The sequence below is a fragment of the Antrostomus carolinensis genome, unplaced genomic scaffold (assembly GCF_000700745.2).
Source record: "Antrostomus carolinensis isolate BGI_N321 unplaced genomic scaffold, ASM70074v2 scaffold7782, whole genome shotgun sequence".
NCBI classification, from domain to species: Eukaryota; Metazoa; Chordata; class Aves; order Caprimulgiformes; family Caprimulgidae; genus Antrostomus; species Antrostomus carolinensis.
The window spans coordinates 105,597-130,184 of NW_010301700.1; the positions used below are offsets into that span (position 1 = coordinate 105,597).

Below are 24,588 nucleotides of genomic sequence, written 5' to 3' on the forward strand. Positions count from 1 at the left end.
TGGTGTGGCTTGAGAAGAAATCAGAGCAATGGAAAATATAATAATAAGATAAATAACAAGATTACTTATTTTATGTTTACAGCTAGAGATAACATGTTTAGACAGTGTAAGTTCTATCAGGTAGTTCAGTGCAGAGGATAGAATAATATTGAGGTGCACTCAACTGCATTTAGGAAGCAAGCAAACAGTCACAAAAACTTAAGTATATTCATTTTTAATTTAGTATTATAAACTTTTCATTGATTTGTTGCTTACAATAGAGACATTACAATAATTTTCAATTTTATAGGTTGTTCTTAGTGTACAGTATATGAATTATAAGAAGGAAAAAATTATTCATTTACTGAGGAGAACAGATTCAAGTGAATTTAGTGTTCATTTGACTGTATTTCTCTTCCATTTTTTATCAGCATGGTATGTTCTTAATGTCACTGTTGAGATACTAATAGCTTTGTAAATATAATATCAAAAAGTTTGGCTGCCTTCTATGTCTTTTCCAGATCATTATGTGGAGTTTTGAAGGGAATAACAATAATCTAAGCAGGTATTTTAATGTTGCAAACTTTCTCATATGTTGCCAATAAAACATTTTTATTTAGTTTAAGGATTAATTTATCTTTCAAGAATTTGTGCTAGAAGACATACATTCAAGAAAAGTTATCACATTAATAATGTTAAGGTATTAGTAATACCATTTGGAAATATGTATATAGCATTGTTAAGGTCTTAGATTGTGTACCAAAAATAATAATAATAATAATGCAAAGTTCCTAACTAAGAAATATGTCTGCATTCCCTCCACTCAGCTAGAAATTAACATTTAAGTTTTGTGTCATATAATGTGAAAAAGATGGAAATGAAGAATAGAGTAATGTGTAAGTAAACGAAGAGGGAGAATTCTGTCTTAGTTTAAAGTTAGTGTGAGAAAGTTTAAATACTATTGGTTGAATATATTTCCATTTACAGCAAATTATTAATGCATCAAGGCACTGGTCAGTATAAAATCATGTCCTGTACTTCTCTTTAAAGAGTATAATTCAGAGCAGAAGCTTTGTAATATATGACCTATTGTCTTATGCGGTAAATTGGAGGGTTTTATTTTTGTAAAGGCTAGTCGAGGCTTCCTGCTTCGCAGAGGGACCATTAGCTGGAGGAACTGTAGTAAATCACAGACTACCTACCTGTTTCTTCTTGTCCAACTTCCATTGTTCTCTTTGCTAAGAAATAATGGAATATTAATTTGCATGAGCATGAATTAACCCTTCTTGTATTGCATTACCTTAAAAACCAACTGATAGAAGCTAAGTAGCAAGCAGTTCTCGTAGTGGGAATGTCATGTTCCCCATGGAAACTGAAAGCAACAGCAAGATTTATAGTTTTAAGTAAATGTCTGAGGACTCTTAGGATTATTTTTCCTTACAAAGTGTAGATGGAGTTTCTTCCTGTCACCTGACACTTGCATAAGGGACAGAATCTTTACAGAGGTCTGCAGAAAGTTCAGTCTCACAGGAAGAGAAAATATATAGCAATATATACTAATATTACTCCTATGCTTACTGTTTGTTCTAATACTGAATTTTCAATTGGTAAACACAATCAGGCCTCTGACAACTTTGCAGAACATGACTCTTTCAGATTTGTTACTCAAGAGCCTTTCGTAGATTCCACTCAACTTCATTTGTCCATGTAAAAATAATTATTTTACCTTTTGCCCTACCATTCTCAAACAGTAAGAGACAAACCCTATATCATACTTACAGTACAGTAACATAAGATTAGGTCATTTTATATGAAAAGATTTTTTGTAATGCTGTTGTGTTTTGGGATGGAAGTTTCAGAGAGTCTTCAGAGTATCAAATTAAGAAAAAATTGCAGGCATTGCACTTCATCAGTGTGGGTCACTTTATCAGTCCCTAAAATTAATCCAAAATGTATTCAGTGTGGGATTGTAAAAAATCTGGGCAGTTTATTAAGAAACAGCTTATCACTTTATGGCTTAATGAAGATGAGGTTTTAATAAGATACCTGCAAAGACCACCAGCACTTAAAAGAGACGTACCATGTAAGAGAGTGAGATACTAATAAAGAATAATGTCAGAAGTTCTATTTTGAAACTAAGACGTATTGAACATTCCAGGGACACTAATTCAACCAAATCCCCAGTTTTAGACTTTTCTGAAGAAGGTTTTGCTTTTTTATAGTGGGAATGTCTTTCAGAGACATTTGCTTAGATTTTGGTTGCAGTTGTAAAGCACACGATTCGAACACTGATGTAGCCATCATCTGTCTTTTTTTTTTGTTTTTCCTTCATTTCTCTGATTTCATGGCACAGAAGTGATTTTTCCCAACACATGAATCAGCCCAAATTTTAGGCTTCTGTGATGGTGAAAAAAATATTCATTAGCAACATGTGACTGCAAAAATCTCATCTTTCAGGATGCATCTTCCAGGGCAAGATGTGAATGGGAATCAGTCTGTTCTTTTCAACTCCTGTACTCCTGCTATCTAGGACATATTTTAGGGCAGTCTAACCAGGACCTGCAAACTCTAAAGGATATGAAAATTGGAATTACAGCAAGTTTTTATGCCCCATCACAAACTATTGAGGAAAAAATCAGTATTTGAGAAATGTGATTGCCTTAGAGATAGGTTTTGATAAGGAAGAGGTCTATGGATGTAGTTCCCATATAGTGAGTCACATGTAAATAATCTACATACAGTTGGGGTTTTTTATTAATTGCAAATATATCTAAATGCACTATCCTGCATTCTGAGCTGATGTACGATGCAGTGTTAGGAGGCACCTGGTAGCTAACCTGAATTAACCACTCCATGAAACCCACTTTGCTTATTCCTTCTCTTATTCTCTCCTATAGTTAGCTTGTCATCACACACCACACAGTCACTAATTTAACAGAAATAACCAGACACATTTTCTGGTGTATTATTGAAACTGTAGCTGCAATTAATGCCTTTATTATTATTTATGTTCCAGAAATTTGAAGAGATTCCTCCTAAAATAATTTTGATCCAACAATGACTTCTTAATTTTTGTCCTCTGTATAGATATCATGGACTGTGATTATCTCTTCAAAAGGAGAAAATCTGAGAATCTTGGCAGTTTCTAGCATATTTTATTTGTGTAACATGAAAAATAGTAGCAGTGAGCAATCACCATGTTTCTGTGTCCTCTATGAGGCCAATTTAACATTCTGTGCCCTTCTCCCCATCTTAGATGCTACAGTCCAAGAGTCATTGGCAGAGATTATAGCCTGCCACTCAAACAGACTTGCAGTGAAGTCACTGATTTTTAATAACTTGCCTTTCATTCCTCTTCCCCAGTAGGGCAATGAATGGAGAATATCTTGGAAGAATAGGTGTGCTTTGGGCTGGTGGTTTTTCTGGGATCATCGCAGCCAATAGCATAATGAAAATTCTATAATCAATTTCTTATATTGGTAATTGGGGTGCAAAGCTCCACAAAAGTGGACTTGCAACTGAAAACCAGAGAGCTGGAGGAGTCTACTTTTCTAAGTGAAGAGGTGATCCAGTCGGGTATACCTGTGTTTAAAAGGAACTTTCACTGTGAAATTTTCTGATTATCTTCAGTTCAAAGCTATGGTCTTTATAATGCCCAAAGAATAATGCCCAGTGAGGTAGCATAAAATCTCACCACGTCTAATAGCTGCAGGTGGTAAGGAAACCGACACATCAAATATCTCTCCAGTGGCTCCCATCTAAGTGCCATCCTTTTATGTAAGCTTGATCTCCTCACAAAGAGTTTGTAAGTAACAAAATTCTCAGTTTTTGTGCCAGTTTTGTTCCAAAGTTAGTCTTACCTAAATAAATAGTTCAAAACTTGGCAATCCTAGGTCAGCTTTGGACTTTCTAATGGGATGAAATAAAAAGGATACAAAAACATAGATAAAAATTTAAGGCAAGAGGGGGAGGAGGAGGGGTAGATTAAGAAAACCAAACAAGCAAAACACAATGAAGCCACAATGAATGTGGCTTATCTGGGAAACAATAAATTTGTATTACTGGTCACTGTATCAATCATCTGTAGCTGTCATTACAGAAAGAACTTTTAACCATAGTATCCTGTTAAGAATGTCCTATCCTTATTTTAAAGGTCTTTTGAAGATCTATTGTTCCATTTCTTCTTAAAACAAGACAATTTGTTATATTCCAGCATCTTAATATGACAAAGGCCTGCCTCCCATCCACTGGTGTTTGCTGCTGATTGTGTTAAAAATGTAGTGATTCTACATCACTCATTTGCATCTGGTTACTCTCAGCTTCACTGTTAGCTGTGGAGCTGAAAACTCCCATGTATTTCTTCCTTCATTTCCTGCAATAGTCTACCTTTGAAATTCTAATAGTAGTCTTTAAAAAGATACTAGGTTTTGGATTTAGAAAGCAATGAATCCTTTTTCATAGCACATTTTTTTTATATCTTTCCTTTTCTTCTATTTCTTTGGCATGATTAATATTTAAACTACTGCAAGAACTGAATAGGAAGAGATTATAAAAAATTACGGTACAAATATTCTGCTAAGTGAATGGTTCTCTGCCTTTTAATCACATTTGTTTGAATAAATAATTTCAATAACACATCTAGTTTTTCTTCTGGGCATTGCTTAGCACCCACAATATTCTGAATACTAAGCAAGTACAGTAATGTATAACTCTGAGAATGTTGAAAAGGTGAACTGAAGTCAAATATAGATGTATTCCACAGCATAAAAGAACAAGTGGTTTCTGATTGCTGGAATTTAACTGCTAAGTGGTCTGTGTAATTTAGGCCCAGTGGTGCACTGGCTTTTTTCCCTTGTCCCATGTGGAGCAGTATTTAGTTCACTGCCACTCAGCAGACAGAATTCACACAAATGGATGGTGATACCAGATTAGGGTGCTGATTTTCTTCATTATGTTAACTGTGCTTGATTTTCCCTTCAGATTTCCCTTTGCCATGACCTGCAGAAAAGTCTCTGAGCCCAAAAGCTTATTTGGTTTTTCTTTCTGTATTGGCTGGTTTAATAAAAGATGTTAAGTCTTCTTGCAAATCTAGCTTCCCATTTCTTACACCATCATGGCTCAACAGAATGTTAATACTATATATGTATTTTTTAATTTAGGTAAGTAATCTCTACTTTTGAGTTTATTAATATTTCAGCTTTTGCTCCTTATGTAATAAAGGATATTTTTAGTGTTTTTTTTTCTTCTTGCTTTTTTTGAGTCATTGGTCTGTGATCAAGGAATTAAAATAGTGTTGTTCTTCCAATTGATTTCCTTTCTGTGATTGCTGCTTTAGACTTGGTCTCTGTCCTTGTGTTGTAAGAGGGTTAGAGCAATAGTAGAGTGAGGTTTGGCAGGCTTACTTTTTTATCTTCTAGGCATTTCCTGTCTTTTTTTTTTTTCTTTTTTTTTTTTTTTCCCCCCCCTGTTTACACTATGTACACTATCCATGGGAAAAGATTTTTCCAATAAAGTTGGTGTATCATCTGCACTTTTACATGGGTCCTCTTGGTTTGAAGAGGTGTATTGTGCTATAGGTACTGTGGAGAACCTTTTCATTAATTTATTCACTCATTCTCCAGATTAATGAAACAAAAATACTCCCCTTATTTTCCCACCTGATATTGAAATGCAGCATAATTAGGAAAAAGCCTGACTGGAAAGCAAACATTTTGATTCTTGTTGATCATTCCTAGGAGTTTAAAATACTTGGAGTGTTTACCTTGTGTGAATCTCTTATTGAGTGGCATCAGGCAGTCTACTATCTGTTTAATTTAAATAGGTAGAAATTAGGCAAACTGTTACTGTTTCCACTCTGTAGGCCTCAGGGATTCATGGGTAAAGATGTGTCTCTCCAGATAATAGGAAAAGTTTGACCTGGATCTTAGGTAATAGAGTGTGAACAATTGCTTTCTGAGTTTGGTAGGCAATTAAAAAACTCAAACACCCCAAAAAATCCAACTGGTAGTTAACACAAAATGAAAATATTTCAAATTCTTTTTCAAGACCACAAAACACCACAAGACATTACCTTTTTTACGTAAAAATCCAAAGCTTTGAATTCAAACTGTTTTCTTCTCTAGTGTTTCTTTAAATAAAACATTTCAAAACAAACTGTACTGCACTTAAGAAAATATCATATGACTTCTCTAGTGGGCTATATATTTATTAGATGGAGAACACTTCTTTCAGTATTGATGTTATCAAAATATGTTGTCAAGAAGGTATCAGGCAGAAATATGTCAGAAAAAGAGGATTTCAGAGTTACTGAAACAGTCATCTTTTCCCTCTTCATAATTTAGCTCAGTCTCCCGAAGTGACCTTCTAGTTAGCCCACAGGTGGGAGCACCAAAGGATATTGAAATTCAACTTGAGAATTCATAAAAAAATACAAAAGTAAAAGTTTTGAATGAAAAAAAGTTTTAATTTCATCTGCTAGGAATTCATTTTTGCAAGTTGTCCAAAAACCATTCTCTGTAAAGAACCAGTCCTTCATACTGGGTTTCATCACTACTGGATCTTATCAGCTTTCTTTGCTCTAGTGCAAGGAGATACTTCATAATCTACAATATATACACTTACAGTATTTCCCTGTGGAATATGGATCACAGGCATTAATTTGGATCAGCAGATAAGGCAATATCTCTAGAATCATTTATAATAGATATTCTCAAAAGAAATGTTTCCTAAGGCGTAAAACAAATACATGAAGAAAATGAAAGTGATATTGACATAAACAATAGTATCTTACATTTGTGTTACAATAGTAACCTAAGGCAAAAGCCTAGACATTTACAGAAATAGTTTGATTTCTACCTCTTTTCTCAGAGAAAAAAGCTGCAGACCTAGCCCATCTGCTGTCTATGAAATGTAACCTACTATAAAGCATTAATCACCCTAATTCTGGGAATGGCTTGCTGATATTCTCATCCAAGTCTCTTCACAATTAAGATACGATCACAAATAGGGTTTCTTTTCTTGTACTGTCCTCTCATATTTCTTGAGAATTACTTTTCTCCTTTAAACACAAGCCAAATTCAATTCAAATGTAGTCAGAAACAACATTACAAAACTGATGATTTGGTATTCCATGTTTATTACTGCTCAGAGACTTCTGTATCAGATATACTCAGTGTACAAATCAAAGGATGTTGTTTGCTTTTCCTGGCTGCTATCTTTGAAAACTCATCCTGGGATCTTCTAATTAAGCTTTTCTGTGTCTGTGACCTACGTTATCATCATCAGAGGTGCTGTTCGGTGTTCCAATTTTTTTTTTTATTTTATTTTTTTTATAAAGAGATGCAAGAAAGCTAAGATGCAACATGTTCACATGCCCTTTTTAAATGAACACTTTTATTAAGTGAAGTCTGGAAATATGCTATTGCTATGGTCATATGGATGTATAATTGCCCAAAGTGCAAATTTTACGCCTTTTTTTGAAGTATGCGGTTCTTGACATTATTGGAGAGAGAACAGCAGATAAGATGCTCTATGTTTTCAACTTTTCCTTTGTTTCTAAGCTAACCATGTACCCTCCAACCTGCAAAAAGAACCAGAAAGGAACTTATATTTTTAAAGACCAATCAATTTAAATCATGCATCTAAATGTGTACAGCAGTCAAAATCAAGCAAGAGTAGTTGAAAAAGGTTGTGGTCTTGCAGGGGCATTTTCCTTTTTTTTTGAGCAGCCCTTGCCACCCCTCTTATTCTCCCTTCTGCACCATTTCCTCAGTGTGAGCGTAGCACAGCATCAAGCTGTTAACTGAATCAGGGAAGGGGTGCAAACTTTAAAAAGAAACAATCTGAGAAGGATAGTAGATGGTGAGAAAAAATAAAAGGCAGGATAGGGGCTGCTTAAGCAAGCAAAACTGCCAGAAAAGATGCTAATTAAAACATGATTTGACTGATTGACAGTTGATTAGGCATTTCCAAGGTTGTGAGTTTTTACATATATATCTATTTCCCTTTGTTATTCTATCTGTAACTGAGCAAATCACTTTTGAGCTCCTCATTTCCATAGGTTATTAATTTCATTATTAATTTCTCTTAGGTTATTACATTGTTTAATGTTATGCAGTATTCTTAGTTGGAGAAGTTTTAGAGTGACAGCTGTGTTTTGGATTCTGTGTTAATGAATGAAATTATTAAGCTTTTTAAATGGATCTTGTTAAAATGTTATGAGCAACAAGTTGTACAAAAAAGGAGACCTTTAATGTCAACATAATGTTTTAAAGTTGGAATCTAGTAATGGCTTTGTTTGACTATTAAGGTTGTAGTGCCCACACTCTGACAAATCTCTTTGGGCTTCACTAAGGAGCAAGTGTATTATTAATAATTCAATTTAAAAAAACTCCAAAACCCCCAGATTTTTGTCTTTTCGAACTGCATTACATAAGACAGACTGGAGGGGGAAGTACTAAGAAATAGTGCAAGAGAATGAAGGAAAACCACTAAACAGAAATGAAATCATAGGAGAAAAAGTGGTAGAAGAGAGAGAATGGGATAATAACAAGGGTATAAACAACACTAAAATATGTGTGAAGGAAACTTTGCAATTAAAAGAGCATGTAATAATTGCAAATAAAACCTAAAAATGTACAATATTGTAGATACTGAGACAAATGCTTCTGAATTCTCTTTCTTGTCCTCCCAAATGTAATCAGCAGACTGTCTTGACATTTAAGTGCAGACATGGCCAACCTAATGATGCTGTGAAGAGTTAGAAAACTATTTTCTTGAGGGAAATTCAAACTACTTGGTATTGTGTAGATTGATGTTTGTATGTGTTTCATTCATGACACTGGAGAGCTAGGTGTAGATCTCCAGGAAGCATCACCCAAAAAAAGAACAGTTTTTGTTGCAAGGTGTGCTTTTCATTAATGACAGGTCATCTGAAATCTCTGTAATTTCTAGTTTTTAGGTAATAGTTTGCTTTCCTGTTCCATATTAGGAAAATTATTAACAAAATGGGAATTCTAGCCTAACTTGTCATGGACAAACCTTTCATAAGATCCTTATTCTGCCTGCTTTATTCTAAGACACAAGATTTGGAAAAACTCTAAGAATTACCTCTGATGAGAACTGAGAAAGAGGAAGTACTTATCAATATGGTGAGATCTCTTGGGCTAAAATGGGTAGCAATCCTTTTGTTTTACCAACAAAGACTATAGCAGTTATGAGATCTTCCTCAATCTTTCTTTAATTCTGAAGTCGATGATAAAATGTAATCTTTGAAAAGAATGGGAAACTCATACTGACTCTACACCTAAAGCCAGATTTAGATTTAGAATTACATTAGGGACTAGAAATAAGTGTCAGTCTTTATCAGTAGTATCATCATCCCTGTTTCTATTTACAAAGATATGCTGGAGCAGTTTGGTCATGAACCCTCTATGATTGTCAAATTTGACCCTAAATTGCTGCCTGAACAGTGTGTATCAGCATTATCTGTGCAAATACATATTAAGTTTTGAATATTCTTAGCATTTGATTTAGTAATGCTCCCTCAGGAGTTTTTCCTTTATGCCAATAAGCCAGACTTATTTAGAGCTGTTGGTTCTGATCCACCATTTCCTTTTTAAATGTTTAGAATTTGTAAGTGTTGTGACCCTTTTGCCAATGCAAGTAATCCTAATTCCATCAATTTACACTTGTCACTTTGCTTTAAACTCCATTACTGCACACTGAAATTCTACACAAAATGGCTTGGAGACCATTTAATAAATAACAAACTGGAGATAGAGGGATTTTGTCCTTATGTCACAATTAGTTATTTATTGAGGTTTTGGTTTTGTGTTGCAGAACTGTGACCTGGCCCAGCAGAGTATCGTTCATATTGTTCAGTGCCCACATAAGAACAGTCAGAACAAGGATGAGACAGTAGATAACCATGCTGGAGGTATTCTAAATGCCTTGGAAAGAGCACCTGAAAGTCTGACTCGTGTAGATCTCAGCAGCAGCATCCTCCCATCACTCTCTGCGGGGTTGGCTGTTATTCTGGATACTACAAAACCCAGCATTTATCTTCCCTCTGAAAAATCAGGTAAATCACTGATTTAGCGCATTTCAATACACAGACCTGAATATTTGCTTGTTTCTTTCTTAGGGTGAACAGTTCTATACCACAGGGAAAAAAAACGAAACAAAGCAAAACCCCAACATATGGTTTCTTTCCATTATTAAACAAAAAATACAACTATATTAAGAAGTGATAAAGATCTGATTTGTCTTTAACAAAATAATTTTGCTTTGTGAATAAATGGAGTGATTTATTTCATTGCTCCTGTCCCTAACCTGTATTATGCTAATATTTTTATGAATTATTATAAGCTGGCCAAACCCCAGAGGTCTGTGAGAAGGCAAAAAATAGTCTGTGTAAAATTTCCATTACAGAAGTTTCCTTAACTAGAATGTTGGGCAGCTTGTGTGTGAATGCAAATGTGTTTCATTCCCAGTCTGTTGTAATGTTTCCATACTCACACATTTTGTAAAAAATATTTCTATACAATAGACTTATTATTTATAAAAACATAGCTGGCACAAAATATGATGATGATTCATACTATAGTTCTTCATGCACCACTTATTACTGAGAATATCTTCTCTTCATCATGAAAAATCATTTGAGGCACAAGTTAAGTTACTGCAAATGGGTTGTGCTGTAATATTTAAAATTGTGAGTGAGAAGCTTAAGTCAGAAGGAAAGATAAGAATCTTTTAGCTATTACATGAATCTTCTGAGTGACCCCCTCCTCACACACAGTCTAGCTAATCCGTACTGACAGCTGTGTCCCCAGTGAAGAGACATCATTCTGTGCAGCACCGGACTCTCGTGATTTGTCGTAATAGTCTATCATCAGAGATGTCTTTTTAGAAAGAACAGTTCACAAATACCTTTTATACACGATATGGAAGATAATACCAAATTTATAGGTCCAGACTACAGAAGATAATTTGTGAATATGACAGCAGTACCACTGTGACTAACCTGACGACAGAGATCATCATGCTAAACTAAATGGCTACTAAAGCTGTTAAAATAACTTCTAGAGAATTTCTTAACTAATTCATGCAGAAAATATACAATTTGTGGGAGGGTCACAAAGTATTCTACAACTGACTTGATCAACCTCTCACTGCCAACTAATGATGAATGAGCGCGGTTTAGGAACAAATTAGTACCCAGCTTAGTGATCCACATCTCCCAGTTTGAATGAATAATGAGATGAGGGGCACATACCGATTTAAATCTGGTAAACTAGGAAGAGGATTTCAGGTTGGGCTTACTGTCAAAAGCAAGGCAATGGTGTGAGCTTGCTACTCCTTATTTGCTTTTTCACTACTGTACATGGTATGTACAGGGCTGTCACACTTGTCCTGGACTTTACAGAATAGTTCATGTGGGCATAAGGCCTTTAAAAATTTTTCATCTGGCGTGTTTTTCCATCAACTGCAAACTCTGTGAAGCCAAGTACAAACTGATAGATGTCTTCTATTGCAGCAGATCTTTTCATGGTGGAATGAGAGCTGAGGGAAAAATGTATTGAGAATATATGTGAAATAGTTTTATCAGTAATTAAGTTAAACAGATTTTTTTATCTTAAGAAAAAAAAAAAGTCACTGTAATGACTGACAGTTCTGCCTGGAAGGATGTTAGTAACAAGTACTTTCTAAAAGCTTGTTATCTTCTCCTTGGCTCTCACTATGAAAACTTGTTCTTGTGTCTGTTCAGCCCCACCACTTTTATTCAATATGAGGGATTTTGATGTTTTTGTTATTAGGGTTTGGGAAAGGTTAATTTGTAGTCACATATCACATAATTCACTGAGTTAAGGAGTAGTCTGAGTTAAAAATAATCCAGCAAATAAAGGAAAAAAAAAAAAAAAAGATTAATTCAGAGATCAATTTTCCAATCAACTCTACTGTGTAGCGAGGATTTTCTTTGGCACATCTGAAATGAGTAATAGTAGTGGGAACGAGTGGCTGAAGGCTGCATACGCCACCACTGCTGCTTGAAATTATACTTATCAAGCTACTGTCTTAGAAGGTGCATGGTTGCTGCAGTGATCAGTCTACAGTAGAAACCTATACAGTAGAACTGAAGTATAACCTTCTTTTCTGTGTGTAAGAGATCACATGCAATAAATAGACAACAAATTTAATCTTACAATTTAGAGGCAGGGGATTTATTAATTGATCATTGTTTAGTGTAACATAGTAAATTACTACTATTCTATAATTGTAGTGTAAACACTGGAACTTCATCTCTTTCTGAAGTCTGAGGTACTTCTGTTTGTTACCACACAATGCTGACCCTATGTCCCTGCCCTGCTTTTGTTTTATTTGCCCTCTGAATTCTGAAGAAAAAGGTTTGTGGCAACTTTTCCATCAAAAAAGCTTCTCCTGGAAGCTTTTGCAGCATGTGGCTACAAAAGAAGTGTTTTTGAAGTATTGACTTTAATGCTTGGAGGTCAAACTGTAGATTTTTACCAGAGAATCCAGGATAGAGACAACTCTTGTTATATCGTACTGCTATTATATAAGTAGTATACTTAAGTAGTATTAACTACTGGACTTGATCAGACAAAAACCCTTATAGCCTGGCATCCTGTCTCCACTAAAAGGCATTATTTACTCCTTGCAGAAGAGCATAACAGGACATTCTCCTCCCAGCTCACCCCCACTTTAGTGGTGAGTAATGAAAGCAACTCTTGACTGGTCTGGAGAACAATCTTGCTTACAGCCACAATTTAGGGTTTGGGTGGTCAGAGTGGTGTATACTTCTGAGAGAAACTCTGATGAATTTAAAAAAAAAAAAATCAATCTAACTGGGGATACTGCCGATACTATACAAATACTTTTTAAATAGCATTCTGTTGATTGTGTGTTAAAATTCCTGGGGTCTGTAATTAATATTATGTTTTATTATGATTCTTTTAATCAAAAAACCTAAAAGGATAAGAATTTTTGTGTCAAGTTTGTTTGAAATAAATGAGTAGTCTAAGCTCCTGAAATATTTTTAAATTACTTCACAGTTTTATAAAACTTATAATATCAAATTAGTTCCAGATCAGGATATGGTATGGTGTACATCTCTACCTCCCCATTTTAATGTGGTGCTAGGCTGAGTAACCGTACCCAGTACCTAGCTGAGTACAACTGCAGCTTTTTCTTATTCCCCTTTTGAGAATGCCAGCAAAATGTGAGCATGGTTCCATCCAAAATGGCCTCCAGCGCTGCAAGAACATCTCTGTTGATGCTCTGAGACATGAAGCTCTGAAAGTGTTCAGCAACTGCACCAGACAAAGCAAAGGCAACAATGAACTTATTTTCCCATGACCTAATTTTGCTTTACTGTGTCACAAAATGAAATATCTAAGAATTGACTATTACCTTAGAAAAAAGAAAAAGGATTCTTAAAATTTCTCTACTGTCGTTTAGCTGCCTTTTTACATGGGAAATTAATCAATATAAAGATTTTTTTTTTTTTTACCTTGGCATCTCTACAAATAATTTGTGGATTAATTATAACATAAAATAATTAATTAAATGTACTTCAGGTCATTAGTTTTCTGTGCAATTTGCATTTTGTAATTAGGTCATTTTTCCCAGAGTTAGCAAAATTTTTCTCTAAAAACAAATTATCAGAATACTTACACTGACCTTTCTTAAATTTCTTGAAATATTAATATACCATTAAATGATGGTTACATGGTTCTTATATGAGTTCTTTTTGACAGATGTTCATTCAGATAAGATTCTTATTACTGTGCAAGCAAAAGTAATAAATGACTTAATATGCAACCACTATATTGTTTCAGTAGACACATTCAAGTAACTAGTTAGGTTACTATGATATTTTTGGATTTGCTGCACTGATAGTTTGCTTTAGTATTAGAATTAAGCCCCTTTAAAAGTAAATGAAAATACGTTATGCAGCACATTATGGTTTAACCTACACTTGATTCAGATTTTTTATAATGCATTATTTTACAAACTTTTAAATGTGAAATGCAATTTCAATTTGAGGATCAATCTGCATCCAGAAAAGGGAAGGTACTAATTTACATTTTGAGAAGAGCAGAATAAAGTACCAAACCAGCAATAATGCACCAGTCTTGATTTTGGCAAATACCTTCTGGGAAGCATGGCTGCACTTGTCTTCATTACACACTGTGTAAATTTACTGTATGTACAATTCCAATTTCAACTTTAAAACAAAACTTTACAAAATTCCTGCATTAACAACTCACTTAGTGCTAATGGTTAGTTCCTGCACATTGTTAATCATTATCACTATATATTAATTACATACACAAAACTGGTAGACTTTAACTGTTAGAACTTTTATGATAAATTTGCTGTGAGCTTACAGTACCACAGAGCTGATGCCGTGTAGGTTGTGCGCTGATGCATTATAGACACAGAAATTGAGCTGATCGGGCCCAAGAGCTCTTTGACAAGAGAAACTGGAACAGAAGCCAACTTGTCTTCCTTCCTCTCTGTCTTTGTGTTTCGTCTTTGTTGTTTTTATAATACTTGCTGCTATCTTGAAAGGGAATGTCCTCTGTGCTCCTTATTGCTTCTGTTGGTGTTGGGTTTGCCAGCTACCCTTTGTGGATTTCCATAGCTACAAGACGTTTTGCTCATTTTCAGTCCCTCATGCTTGTTTTATTCTGTTTTACAGCCTTTTGTCACTTGCATCCATCCTGGGTGGAACTACACACTTTGTCCCTTTGGTGGTCACAGTGTTCACATACCTAATGCAAAATGCTTGTACATCACGCCTGACTAGGTCATCACAATGTTAACAATATGTTCTTCAGAAGTAGCCGTATTTTAAGTATGTGCATTTGAGGTCTGAAAATCCAGGTATGTTCTAAAAGAAGAGTATGACAATAACATTTTTATATGGTACAGTGAGATTTAAATTTAAATTAATACTGCTTAATATTTCCTTTGTGTTGAATGAGAACTTCTTTAAAGTTTTAAAAGACTTTCCAAGCTGTTTGGTAAATGTTGTATGGAGAAGTTCTCGAACTGTGATCCATGTTTGAAGGTCTGAGATCCAGAAGGGTATTTACTGATGATCTATTGAGATAATGGTCACAGTGATCTAGGTCCACTTACTTGTTTTCAGCTGCTAAAATATATTGTGATCATAGAATGATTTAGGTTGGAAAAGACTCTTAAGATCATCAAATCCAACTGTTACCGTAATACCAGCAAGTCCACCACTAAACCATGTCCCTAAGTGCCACATCTAAACATCTTTTAAATACCTCCAGGGGTGGTGACTCAATCACTTCCCTGGGCAGCCTGTTCATGTCAGTATGTGTTAAATCATCCCTCTTGATTAGTTGCTGTAGCTTCTTGGATTATGCTGTAGGAGAATGTTTAGAAGTAAGGGAGGGCATGTCCATAATACAATGCTTCCTGTTAAAAGTTATTCATAATGTGGTAATGTTTCTGAAACAATACTCTTATTTTTTGATGCACAGCATAAAAGAGGTTTTCTGGACACAAGTAACATCTCAGCCATGAAAGAGCTATTATAATAGATCATACCAATTGTCTTTCTAAATATAGTTCTCTTCCTCTTTTAATACTTACCTGTTTCGTATCCAAGACTTCAAAAGAAAAAAAAAGTTTCTTATTGTATAATGCTATGTTTAGGGAAGGAGTATTCCCTTTTGCAAGCACTCACCTCTGTCTGATTATCCTTCATGTCTGCTATCTGGGTAAATTGACAAGAATGATAATGGCATTCTCTAATCTGACCTTCATTGAAACAGCACTTCCTAAACAGTCTCTCGTGTCAATTCAAGGGTTAATTGGAGAACAGAGGGAGAGTTTTCAGCCCATCAATTAACTATTGCTAATTCTGTCAAAATTTATTTTGAAATAGTGAAGCTTAAGAAAAATGCTCTGGTTATTCTGTTTCCAGTAGGGTTATGAAAATTTGTCATTACAAAGTCCTTGGAAGTTTGCTCTTATGTATATTGTATCTTCTGTTAGGGTTATTAACCCTTGACAACTCACTGCTGCAGTACTTCCATGTTCTATATATAAAAATTGATATCCCCTCTTCACCTTCCAGCAACAGCAAAAAGTGATTTTATAAGACATTAGCATAATGGAACCTTTTCAATAAAATGATAAATTGAGCCCATTTCAGAAAACAGAACGCACACTTGATAATTTATTGCAGTCAATGCCATGCTGGAGACCTCATTCATATCATATGCTTTTTACACTGATGAGAATGGTGCCATTTTCTCACACCTTGAATGTCTGTGGAATTCATTTGAGAGGAGAAATGTTCTTTTCCAATAGAGCCAAAGCACTTCTGGGAATGCTCATCTTTACATGACATAATTATCTCTCATGAACGTTTCTAATTACTTTATTGTTTTTAAAAGCTCTTTCATGTTAACTGAAGCTGGTAACATTTGCCGACTCCCTTGTGTCAAAGGGTGAGGTGGGAACACTGTTGTGTCATTGGAATGTATTTTGATTGTTTGTGGGTGACAGCATGGATGGACTTTTTTCCACAAATGCATCACTCACATCTTTATGCCACCACCTGAAGGTGGCATTTTTAAGTGGAAAATATTGTGTTTTGATTAAACAAAACTATACATGTTACATTTTCCAAAATAATTGTGGGAATGAACTAATTACTGATGCCACACGGAAAAATAGGAAAGTAACACATAGGAAACACCTCTTATGTGTAAACCCACAACAACAGAAATGTAGAATGAATCTTTTTTAACAGGATGAGTCCAATTATGAGGCACAAATAAGAATGTTTTGTTTAAGGTTCATTAAAAAACAGTAGTTACCACTATGGTGCAGCTTCGTGCTTTCACTACATGGGCTCTACTATGAACTCTTACCACTTGAAATGACATGAGACATAGACTTCTCTCAAATCATGTGCCTGAGATTCATTAAGGTCATTGGGACTTCTGCAGACACAGCAAGGGCATTGGGAGAACAGACCTATTAGAAAGGCTTGATCTGCAAAAAGTAATTACATGGAACAGATAGTTTAATGGATTCAGTTGATACTAGAAGATAAAAAATAGCCATACAAAACACATCCTGCTCTCTCTTTATAAAGACAAATAGCTTCAGTGTGACTAAATTTGAACTTCTGTGAAAGGTAAAGATCATTGCATTTGGAAGGGGAAGACAGATTCTCTGATGGGCTTAGAGATGCCAAGAAAGTGGCCTTTCTGTCCATTTAGGCTTCTCTTCAAAGACTGACAACAAGGATTTGACTTGTTTTGTTTGTCTTTTGTGCCTCTGTTTTTTTGTCTGTTAGTTTCTTTCTTTCTTCTAGAGAATATCTAACTATAAGAACTGAAATTCTGTATCAGCGTTATGTAGATTTTCAAAAATCCTTGTGTAGGATTTTTTTTCACCTTTCCAAGGTACACTGAACATTTTGCTTGCATATTCTTCATGAGGCAACACTGCCTACATTATGCCCAGCAACTTAGATTTTTTCCAGTTGGAACAGAATAAAGATCCATGCTGTGCAAACAACCATTGTCCTATGTAATTATTAAATATTTGCTACAAGCTTCTGGAATGTTGATATTCTATGGGATCTGTTAGCACTGGGCAGAAAGCTGAATTTAGGATTACAGCATTTGTGATCAAATTATCAAACTGACAGGGAAAAAGGTTTTCCTTGATCTCTTTTTCATTTATGAGACAGAATTATACAGTGACCTGCAAGTGAAGCTGTCGGCAATATTTCTGAGATGGGTTGTAGGTGCTGTGGCACCATTCTTTGTAAAACTACCATGTCAGGATCACAGTTTCCCTAGTGAGTTATCCAGGGTCTGGAAGTCTCTATTTAAAGTTTAACATAAGATTCAAAACTAACGGTTTTGAATGCTAGTTCAAAAACCATAAATCTTTGTATTTACTGATGCACCTGAAACTCTGTCTTACAAGCTTATGTGTACTGTTGGCAGCTGTGTGGGTATTCTGTCTTAGGTCTTTGACCTTGAGAACATGTCAGATTCTGATATAACAGTTTTATCAAACTGCTGCCATAACTGGTATTTGCAGATGAATGCTTCAGATTTAATTTTGACTGCCTATCTACCTGTAATGACTTCTCATTTCTGGAGTAGATATCTGTAACTAAACTTCCACTTAAAATGCAAGCCCATCTGTTATATCTGTATCTGTATCTCTGTCTCTGTCTCTCTCTCTAAATGTTCATATATTTTAACTACCCCTCCCACCCAGCAAAACAAAGATTAAAAAAAGTCAAAGATGACAACTGCGTCCTGGAGCAAAGTGTCCTAGAGTACTTCAAGAGACACAATGTTTGCTGAGTACCATCACTCTGTTTCCAAGCTTCCATGATGCCCTACTGGTGCAGATGAAGACCCTGATTAACATTATCAGGGACTTACCCTAAGCAGATTTTAGTTCTTTTTAAAAGAATGCTGTGCTTATGCTATAATAATAATGAAACAGATGATAGCAAAATCTCCACTGTCTTCAGCTGTGGAAGGGCAAGATCTAAATTTAAGACTTGATGAAGATTAATGATTATGGATATTGTACTTTTATGACTCTTGGCACTGAATCTGTGGTGAATAGCTATAAATCTTCTTATGCTGGTTTCTAAACCACATAGCATTGTCCACAGTGATTTTTAACTTGATAGGAACATAACGATGACCATAACTGAGCTAGTATTTGACTCATCTGGAGCAGTGTCTTCTTTCTAACTTTAACCATTGTGAAATATTTAGAATGGAGATGCAAAAAATTCTGTTTGAAACAGAAGTGTTATTTGTCTTCCACATTCTATCTCCTAATCTGTAGTAGAGATTTTTCAGGTACATTACATTTAGCAGCACAGATGTGAACAAATGCATTTTATTTCTGCCATCCAGAAACAAAGATCTGTGTTTGACCAGCAATAAGTAGATAACTAAAACATCTTCATTAAATATTTCCATTTGTAACAATAACTTTCATTCTACTATTTCTCCTTGATCTCTTCCATATTTCATTTTACTATTCCTGTTCTCCTGTAAGTCCCCCAGAGTACAGGTACAGAAATCTCTTTTGCTGACTGATTGGCTTATACTATACTTATACTATAAGTATATTGGCTTAGTATAGTATATTGGCTTATACTATACTTATACTATAAATATGGCAGAACTACAGGGTTGATTACCTTCTGCACAGATACATAGTAGTTCAGGAATCTATGTGTGGTGGTTTGACCCTGACTGGATGCCAGGCACCCACCAAAGCCACTCTATCACTCCCCTCCTCAGCTGGACAGGGCAGAGAAATTATAATGAAAGACTCATGGGTCGAGATAAGAGCAGGAAGAGATCACTCACCAATTACTGGCATGGGCAAAACAGACTCAACTTGGGGAAATTTGTTTAATTTATTACTAATCAAATCAGAGTAGGGTAATGAGTTAAATACTGGAGATGTAGAGATAATATCTTGATTGTCTCCTAGAGTGTTGTGATCCTTCATTGGATAATATATGAGAATCAGCTAGAACTCAAATGATTACTCATGAAGGAAGTGAGGAGGCGTCTACATGAATTCTTGTCTCGTTAGAGGTTGCAGGAATATCTTCTAACTTACAGTATGACTTGGAATTAAACACTAGAAAGGAGCATGTACATTTGTGAAACTGTCAAAAGGATTGTATGGAAAGAAGAATAAATACTTTCAAAAGTTCATGGGAGATGGGAGAAAGGGAACAGGGATTTGTAGAGATTAAGAGGTATGTAGTACATCTCAAGTTGAATGTATAAAATAGTCATTAAGTGTTTCTATTTAACTTCAACCAAACGATTTTCCAAAATCAATTCGCTTAATTGATTGGTGTGGCAGCACAGGAACAACTGAGAGTTAATCTGGCAGCCACTTGTTCAGTGTCACACTAATCGGGAGTAACTAACAACCAGTTGCTATATATAGTGTGGTGAGGAGTGGAGTCTCAACAGTTCACGTGGTAGGAATGCTAATGTGGGGAAGAGGGTGGTTTCCTAAACTGACAGGGTGAAGAATGATAGTAGGAGTCAGTTTAAATTAATGTTCTTGAGAAGAGAATTGCTATGCACTTTAGTCTCTAAAATGCAATGAACATTTAATACTAATACATCTGAAGATACTTTACCTGTAGTATAAAAAATATCTAATAATTGATGAATCAGGGAACATACTGGTAAATGAACCATATGGTATATCAATAATATTTCTTACTGAGAAGTTCCACAGGGCTTACATGTTACTGCATTCTCACTTGATCATAGGTTTGCATTAAGGGAAAAAGGGGTAATCGAGGAGTTATAGTGACAGATATATAACTATAGTCTTACAAACTTAATCTTTAGTTATTTTAAGTATTTTAACATTAGCTTGATTCCTTCTGATAGAGAAGCCATTCTATTCCTTCTGGATAATAAAGTATGTTTTCCCACTGTTTATGAAGATGAAGTCAACAGGTTTTCTCTCTGGAGACCCTTTGATGATTCTCCCCAAAGTGCGATGTGGAACAGTTATGAGCTGAAGTTCAAAGCTCTCAAAGGTAGAACCATGTATCTTGGCAAAGCAAGGTAGCTCATATCTTGGCAAAGCAGGGTAGCTCGCTAGATGGTAGATACCATCATCTCACTGGGGGCAATTTTTAGGTGTGTTGAGGCAACTTTAAGAGTTGCACGAGTAGGACTAGTCTATATCAGTGTTCGAAAGACTGCGAATATTATTTCTATGCTTCCAATCAAATAACAGACGTAGACGCTCAGCGGGCTGTACATGTAAATGTGTCAGTGAGGATTACTATGATTCAATTTTTTTTGCGCATTTAACTTTAATGCAATGAATCTTGCTGCATCTCAGCTAACCTGTGGACAGAGAATTCTTTCAGGTAGGGCAGAGCTAGAGGAGCTTTGAGGTTCAAGGTCTTAGGGCTCAATTACAAGTGCACTCTGTCTCTATCTGTCTGTCTTTCCTTCTTTTCCCAAAATGTTTGGTTTGTGTTTTCCTTCTTCCACAGGAGGAAGTTAGCTCTTTGCATGTGTAAAAACTGAACACTCTTGTACATGTTACTTCAAATAGCTGCTGTTTACTGCCTGTTGCTTAAATACCTATGGCTGGTTTTAATAGCCTGGAAGGCCTGAGTCCCTCTTCCCAAACCCTTTTGCTGAATGGTTTAAAAGATAAAGAAACCCCTTGACTTAGGTTTATGTTTTCAAAACTGTCTTCTGAAAGCCAAAGGGTGTTGCCACATATCCAACATTTCAGTTTAGAGCATGTATGAACACAACATGTGAAATTCTAAGTTGACTTTTTTCTTAAAATCTTTTCCTACTATTCACAACTTCAGTCCTTGTATTGCATTATATGTAAGTGATGCAATGACCATAGCATTATGTTGTGGCAAGACAGTATGGTAAAGTGCCATTTTTACATAACACTTTCCCTTTTTCTGGACAAGTCTTTAAGAGAGATTGTCAACTAATATAAATCTTGTCACTTCTTTAGAAGCAGCTGAGGATCTTCCTCAAAAGTACTATTTTAAATAATTTATCCATGTCATTAAATAGTGAGTTTTGTGAACTAAATAGTTGAATTTTGAAATATTGGCACTAGTATTTTCTCTCTATAGTGAAAAATGTTTTATAAACTGAGTTATAGATACATCTTTCCCAAGATGTTTTCCTGCTCCCTATTATTTCTTAGAGAAGTAAATAGTCTTTAAAATTCTAGTTCTGTGGAAGCTTCAGAGTGAAGAGCCTGACACGCAGGGCGCTGAGAATGAAAAGGAATGCCACAGATCAATCGAAAAGGCAGCTTCTGTGGTTTACTGTTATTGTGCAACATTTTGTAACACGTTGAAATATTGTTAGAATAAAAGCACTGGCAAGTTATTTAGTACATTAATGGAAAGTCCTTTTTTCACTAGAGATTTATTTTTCTGCGAGAATAATGATGTAGTGCTTGTTAAGGAAATGAAAGAACGTGCAGGGTTAGCTGTAGTTGTGAGACAGATAAGCAGTTACTTGTTATGTTTTTCTTCATTTAAATACACAATAGTTTTACACAGTATAATAATAATAGCTTTAACTTGGAGAGCACTCTTGCATTAAGTAGAACCCCAGTTATAAATATTATTATAACATTTTGGTATTGTGGATTTGTCAGTTATCTCCACAGCTTCTGAAGATACATAGTCGGTGTTGTGTGCACAGACTTACAACACCATCCATGTAACTGATAATGTCTTTTCTGTGTGTTTCTGTATCACTGGTGGAAATCCTTGAAACCAGTACCTGAAGCCATACTGAACCTGCAGCACATACAGTAAAGCTGGAAGAATGCAGATAGGATTACTGTGGCTTCCAAACAGAGATGTTATGCAGAGTGATAAAGTTTGTTAAACTCTTCCAGTTTCTTTTAGTTTATAACAAAATAATGCTGTTTCTTGTATGTTGAGTCGTTCAGGCTAGAGACTCTCTTTTGGTCAAGAAAACATGAAAACCTTAACAAACCAGTTATTCAGTTTGTCCCTCAGTATTAGGACTGAAAAAAAATGGACATTATGTTAGAAGAATGCATTAGCTGTTTGATTATAAGCTGGGTTTTGTCCACAGATTTTAGAGTAAACATCCATCTTGCAATCCCATTCATAGCTTCTAGAGTGTTACTTAGGATCATCTTAGAGGAAGCTGTATCTGTCATTACTATTTATACAACGTATATCTCAAACACTTCTCCGAAGATATTTGTGCCTGGTTTTTTTTCAGTCAACAGTTAACTGACTAGTTGATACTATCAATCACATTTTATTAAGAGCTTATAGCACCTTCCATAATGTGGTTGCCAAATATTTTCATTCTCTCCTGGATTGTGGCCTGTCAGTAACTGTGAGTTTCTTTTACTAAGTGCGGATTAGAGTATTTTCTGAGGTCTGTGTTAGGTTCTTCAGCCATACATCATTATACTGTCCTGGTTTTTGCTAGGATGGGGTTAATTTTCTTCTTAGTAGCTAGAAAGCCCTGTGTTTTGAGTTCAGTGAGGATTGTTATGAGAACAATGTTGATAACTACAAGGACCCTGAGCTTGGGCAGTTTCCAAGAGGTGAGGACTGGAAGGGGGTTGTGGAGAAGAAAAGTGCAGTAGTTAGTAAAACCCAGAACTGACAGTTGGATAGGCCAATAAGATATTCCAGATCATATTACATCATGTTTAGTATATTAACCAGGGCTGACTGGAAAGGGGGGGGATTCTCTCGGGAATCACTCGGACTCGCTTTTCCAGGATTGCAATTTCAGTTTCGAGGTTCCTTTTTGCTCCTCCGGGATCGTTATCAGCGGGTGGTGAGCAACTGTACTGTGCATCACTCCTATGTAGACAGTTGTTATCATTAGTACTCTTTTTATTCTTATTATTTTTATTTTACTTTTACTTTTACTCTAATTATTAAATTGTCCTTATCTCAACCTACAAGTCTTCTGTCCTTTTCCCCTCCAATTCTCTCCCCAGTTCCCAGGGTGGGGGGGAAAGGGGATGGGGTGGGGGGAGTGGAGGCTACGATTGGCTGTGTCTTGTTTGGCTGCCAGCTAAGTTAAACTTTCACAAATACTTTTACTGATTGATAAGTATATTGTATGTTATAGGATCATTTTTAAAAATTAAAATATCTGAAAATCTGCATAGCATTTGAAGCTGAAACTCTTTTAGAAATTCATGTATGTGTGAAAGTAACTGTAAGTCAATTTTAAGGAATAGATAACACATTGGTGGAACTAATTTTTTTTAATGCAAGTTGTATTCCGATTCTTTTTCATAGCTTTGCTTTTGTTTTGAATAATGAGATTGATGATGTATAATTTATACAATTATTTTCCTTTTCCAATAGTTGATTAATGTCACTTTAGATAAGTTTATTTACTATTTTATAAAGCTTTGTGTTAAATTTAAAACACTTAAATTTATATGAGTGTAAATGCATTGTCTGTATCTGTGTGTAATGACAATATCTTTAATCTGCAAATCAATTGTACATACATCTGTTGTGCCCTTTTTCTGATGGCTGTCAGTCTCTGATGCAAGAGGTTGATGAAGAGGGAAAAGACAAGTTCTTCTAAATTCTAGCTAAATTCTGTGTGAGGTCTGTTGTGCAACTGCAGACAAGACATGGATTTCTCCAGTCTTCCCAGAGGTAGCAGCTATTCCAAAGTTTTTCTCATTTCCTCTGAGAGTAGACATAGGGCAGTGGAATCATCAATTTTTATAAATATATACAACTTAAACAAAGTGTTAATTCACATCTTTATAACTATTGCTGAAACATATTACATTTTGCAGTAATGCTTTTGAACCTGAGAAGTGGAACACTGAGCTTTTGCAAAATTACTAATGTTCTATATGGTCAAACATCAAAATTGGCCGTTACTACCAGGTAATTTGGTATACGTTTCTTTACGTCAGGTGGAATCTCTTTGAAAATGTTGCTGAATATCAAAACAAGTATTCAAAATAATAATATTTCTT

The 24,588-nt window shown here is 35.3% G+C and overlaps 1 protein-coding gene across 1 annotated transcript in view; it reads left to right on the plus strand.

Annotated features, from left to right (window-relative positions):
* LOC104521538 (E3 ubiquitin-protein ligase parkin-like) overlaps window positions 1-24,588 on the plus strand; it is a gene marked incomplete at its 3' end in the record, with an annotated part of 240,710 nt that overhangs the window by 98,405 nt on the left and 117,717 nt on the right. Inside the window, exon 3 of the mRNA XM_010163564.2 lies at window positions 9,820-10,060. Within this exon, the coding sequence (XP_010161866.2) occupies window positions 9,820-10,060 (241 nt within the window). The remainder of the gene's footprint in view (window positions 1-9,819; window positions 10,061-24,588) is intronic.